General features: G+C 43.1%; 1 protein-coding gene across 2 annotated transcripts; it reads right to left on the bottom strand.

The window, feature by feature from the left end:
• Positions 1 to 1,196: 1,196 nt before the first annotated feature.
• LOC120293310 (F-box/LRR-repeat protein 2-like) lies at positions 1,197 to 3,957 on the bottom strand. 2 transcript variants are annotated; one of them, XM_039312399.1, is made up of 2 exons: positions 2,187 to 3,957; positions 1,197 to 1,575 (listed from the first exon to the last, which is right to left on the bottom strand). In XM_039312399.1, exon 1 carries the CDS (start codon positions 3,578 to 3,580, stop codon positions 2,534 to 2,536), a length of 1,047 nt encoding a protein of 348 aa, XP_039168333.1. In that variant the 5' UTR covers positions 3,581 to 3,957; the 3' UTR covers positions 1,197 to 1,575; positions 2,187 to 2,533. The 2 variants fall into 2 exon arrangements, with proteins under 2 accessions (XP_039168333.1, XP_039168334.1); XM_039312400.1 differs by having other exon boundaries at positions 1,197 to 1,570.
• Between the last annotated feature and the right edge of the window lie 954 nt (positions 3,958 to 4,911).

Genomic DNA, 4,911 nt, shown 5'->3' with positions numbered 1-4,911 from the left:
CTACCTGGAGCCGTGCTCACCCCTACTTGGCAGGCTGAGTTAACATGATATAACTATACTAAATTTCCAAACCTAGTGATGCTTCTATTGTCAATTTGCTTTCTGTTCGAAGGGTAAATATCTAGTATTGCATAACCAAGTAATGTGGGAGGAGCAGCCCACTAGTATCTGTCATCAATACGGATAAAGCATCAAAGAGCTACTTAGACAACTGCAACCAAAAATCAAAACTCGATCAATCCAGATCGGATCTTCCAAGGTCAGCAAAAGCTTTTAACTTGCCCAGAAAGTGTTCTCTTGAAATCCTGCAATAGAGATTCGAACGCAATTCCAACAGAGAACAGGAAAATGGCAACAAGCATGTTAGGCAGACCAGCCACTAGCAGGCCTGACGAAGCTGAAAGAACTGCAGAAAATGCTCTCAGATTTGCTTTCAAAGGATTGATGGAAGAACAAATGGACAAGATTTGCTTTCAAAGGAGCGATGGTAGAACAAATGGACTTCTGGTTCATCTTCCAGCTTGCATAAGACAAATTCCATCGAGGCGGCTCTGTTTACCTATCAAAGGTTTGCAACCTACTTAGATGGACTGGCCAGTCAATGAAAGCAATCTTAGGCGCATTTGGTTTCAACCAAACGAGACAATGCTGACTGCTTTATCGTCCTCTGCAGAAACACCAAATTCCATGCTGCAGCTGAGGTGAACTCCCCATCTGTCTTCTGGGTTTGAATCAGGATATATGCAACCATGCCGCCACAAAGTGCAACCAGGTGCAACCGCATATCACACAAATTCTTGAAGTCAATATCACAAGTTCACAACAACCAGCTGTCTTTGGAGCGTCACTATTAGATTCGTCAGCCGTTATGTCCATCTCAATTTCTTTAAATGCAAACTCAATTTAGACTGGTCCATTTGTTAATGGAGGCCTATGTAAATTGGCTCAATAAAAGCTCGCAATCCATGAATCCACCCGCATTGAGTAATAACATTTGGATACGTGCATGGACTGGCACTCGCACTAAGATCCAGGACAGACGTGGGGATTTAAATCCTTCCCTAAATGAATGACATGATGACCATGACGTTTCTACGCCAAGCTCAAGGCAGGATCGCATGAAATTTCTATGCTTGAAGTGTGACGTTGGGCACGAAGAAATGCCCTAACCAGCCATGCCCAAGCCCACTTAGTACCTACAAGATTCATCACTTTTACTATTCAACCAAAGCAATATCACAACACTATCACATTCAAATTTGCTATCTGCACAATGATACACAAAAGGTGCTCGCATCTCAAGCATCGACCTTACATTCAAAATAATTCCAAAACCATGTTATATATAAGACACAGCAAAGCATTCCAAACTTACTAAAGATTGTGCCTACCAAATCAAGCAAACAATGAATTTCTTCCATAGAGCTGCCGATTCATTTGTTTTGACTTTGAATGAGTATATGCTTCCATAAGATCAACTATCTGAACACATATTGAGCCGGATCTGTGGATGTCCAAACTTCATGCCTTGTAGAAATGCCCATCTAGTGGTGCCTTTGCTGGTGCCATTCTACACTAAAACAAAATTCATAATCCTCAACTTCCATATCGATTATAATAGATTCAGATGCTTCCACGAGCACTGGGCAAAAAGTGAGATGTAACTCAAACATCATCTTTGTTTGTAAAAAAAAGGGTTGATATGAGTTTGGGAATGATTCAGGCAAACAAAACTACACTTTTAGCTTTAAACATTCAGGCACATTTATTGTTCCGAACACAATCTGTTATTGACCCAATGAAAATGGCAGGTCTAGGAAGCTAGAGATACCAAGGAAGCAAGAACAAAGCTCAAGAAGTAGCAAAAGTCATGCCAAAGAAAACTTCTTTTTTATTTTTCAAACAATGAAACAGGTGGAAAACGAAGCTACAGTCAAAATCACAAAAGGCCCAAAGGTAGTTAAAAACAATAAAAGGGTAGAATACAAACTCGAAAAGACAAGAGCATTGGACAGTACAATGAATAAGAGATTATTGAACTGTTGATAAAGTATCAAGTAACCACAACAATCTACAGAATAATGGCAAGTCCTATAAAAATGAGGTCCGCATTGAAAGAAGCTATGACAACACACCATTCTACCACAGAAAGATACAGGGGCATTGTCATCTTTGTAGACAATTACCTCGTCGATTGTCCCTTTGAAGTCAATCATCCCTGACGAGACAACCAATGCTTCAAGAAGAAGTCTTGGGTTTCGGATGAAACTAATCTGCTAGGTGGGACTATTCTCCTTAAAGATGACCACATAGACAGCTTCCAATCTAAAAGTGGGAAATCGCCACGTCCATTATTGTAGTTCCGGACATTTATCCCCCTCAATGTATAGCAATTCTTCATCACCTTTTTCTGGCCCTTCGTTCAACGGACGCACACAGTCCATTAAGTTGAGATTCTTGAGATGGCAACATTTACTTATAAATGCCGCTAGTTGCTCTTCGTTGAGTTTCAAGCCTTCTGCTTGCAAGACCTCTAAGCGTGGGATTCAAAGTCAATGCATAGATTCCTTATGTTTTTCAAACCACAGATCTTCAAATAACAGATTTCAGCGCAGCTCTTCAGCACACCCGAAATGCCATCCCCAGTTATCTTCGAACAATTGCTTACATCAAGATACTGCAAGTTGGGGCACATACGCCTGATCTTCTTGAGGCATTCGTCAGTCAGTTTACCATTATAAGGTATGTGAAGATACCTCACTTGAGAATTCACCACGATATCAGTTTCATTAGCATCATCCTCCCTTAGGTTTGTCTTCCCCATTTTGATTGCCTTCAGGAAGGGACATTGTGTCATGAGGCTATACAATGTTGCCATCGTGAGATTGGAGCAGCGACAGATGTTAATGTGGGTCAGACTGCGAAGATCTTCACATATCACGCTCATATCATCATCTGTGAGGAAACGTACTGCCTCCAAATCTAAGACCTCAATATCCTGGTGACATAGCATGATCATCTGAATCTCGTCGAAGGAAAACCCTAGGGCGCGCGAAAGTATGAGTCTCTTGAGCGGAATGTTTGCCTCCGCAACAGCCATCAGCAGCCCATCCCAGATAAACGAGCCCGAGAAATCCAGACTAATAAAACCCCTGGAGTGACCAAAGGAGTCCACCAACTCCTCACGGAAAATCGCCTCCAGTGTCGTATAATTCAGGGCCAAGGAGACCAAGTGAGGCCTGTTCACTATCAACGGAGCAATACCTCTCCCAATAATTGAGCCACATCCCCCAAGCTTAATTTCCTTCAGAGACGGGCAATTCACCGACAGAACCACGAGAGACTGATCAGAGAGAGACCGATTACCCGAAAGGTTCATTCGCGACAGCCTCTGCAGCTTCCGCGACAGGTCCGAGATACCGTCGTCCGTGACCCGAGCCGAATCACTCTGCAGCGGATAGCTAATGTCGAGCTCTTCGAGCGCGGGAAAGCACTCCGCGATCGAAACCAAGTTGGCATCCCCCAGCAACCTAATACGGGACAGCACCAAGACCCTCAAAGCCCCGAACTTGGACCCCATCTCGCGCAACCCACCGAAGCGAAGGGATTCCTGGTAGGAGAGGTCGAGGCGGTCGAGGGCAACGGGAACTGGGCGATGTGGAGGAGGACGGAGGACGGGTCGCCGCGGAACGAGCTGAGGTCGATGGACTTGAGGGACGTGAAGCACCGGAGGAGGGAGCCGAGGCAGCGCGGGGTCAGTCGGTTGGTGATGGAGAGGCTGGTGCGGACGGTGTTGGAGATGTGTAGCAATCGCTTGCAGACGGAGGAGACGGACTCGAGGTCATCGGCGGAGACCAAGCGGCGGAGGACGGCCTCCCAGCACAATGCGGGCAGGTCTTCCCACGGCGGTTGCTCCGCCATCGTCAGTTAATGCGCTGCTTCGGCTTGCGGCCTCCTTCCTGGCTAGGATTTACCGTATTGTAGTTGTCGAGACTATGTTTGGTCCTTGAAATTCGGACGTTTGGCATCGAAGGTCGGGCTTGGTGTGGGCTGAACGAGATGGACTTTCATCTTTAGAGTACAGATTTCAAGCTCATAAAATAACACCCGTTAATCTAATTATGTGCATCAAAGAAGACATTCATCGAAATTTGGTTTCAACGTGATGTCCGTTAAACAATCGACAATGTCACCAATTCCAATTTGCACCAAGTGTGTCCTATAATTTTAATCACCAGAGTTCCTTAACCATTGATTCAATGAAATATGGTTTAAGCATTACATAACAAAATACTTGTTGACAATTTAAAAACATTGCAAGACATGGGGAAATCCTTTTGAAAAGATCGGATTTGGTCACACATTAATCAAGAACGGACACCACTGATAAGCCTTGGTCTCCAATTCCAAAACCTAGTTTTGTTTATCAAAGTCCATTTAACAATTACCTGAGAGAAATGTTCTTGTTCAAATTATTAAAGTGTCTTGAATGTTGATCTAACTAAAATTTTTTAGGAGATTTTGCTTTTCGAAATTGTCAAAGAAAACCCCAACACACTTGTCAAAACTCATTAATTGTGTTTTGTGAAATATGTTTCCTTCTCATGTGTTTATATGCGTTATTTTTAATTTCAATAGTTTTAGTTAATGCCCTTTGAGGCACTTGTAAACGAGTACATTTTTTTTTTTTTTTTAAAGTTATGTATCAAGTGCCATCACTGCCATCGCGGACACCAAGTAACTAGTGCTAAAAACAAACAAATCATTGAGTTCGTGAAGAATAAGGTGTTTTTCACACAATTAGGGGAAACAATTGCTGATAAGATAAGAATGCATCTGTTCGACACTTGCAAGAAGATTTATAGCCGACTCAACACAGATGAAAAAATTGATATAGACAAGACTTGACAC

Source organism: Eucalyptus grandis, chromosome 5, assembly GCF_016545825.1.
Source record: "Eucalyptus grandis isolate ANBG69807.140 chromosome 5, ASM1654582v1, whole genome shotgun sequence".
Lineage (NCBI taxonomy): Eukaryota > Viridiplantae > Streptophyta > Magnoliopsida > Myrtales > Myrtaceae > Eucalyptus > Eucalyptus grandis.
The sequence above is the reverse complement of the archived record's forward strand: the minus strand, read 5'-3'. Positions and strand labels throughout refer to the sequence as shown.

Excerpts from the sequence above, each read along its gene's own strand:
- LOC120293310 (XM_039312399.1), bottom strand. The coding sequence starts at position 3,580 with ATGGGGTCCAAGTTCGGGGCTTTGAGGGTCTTGGTGCTGTCCCGTATT.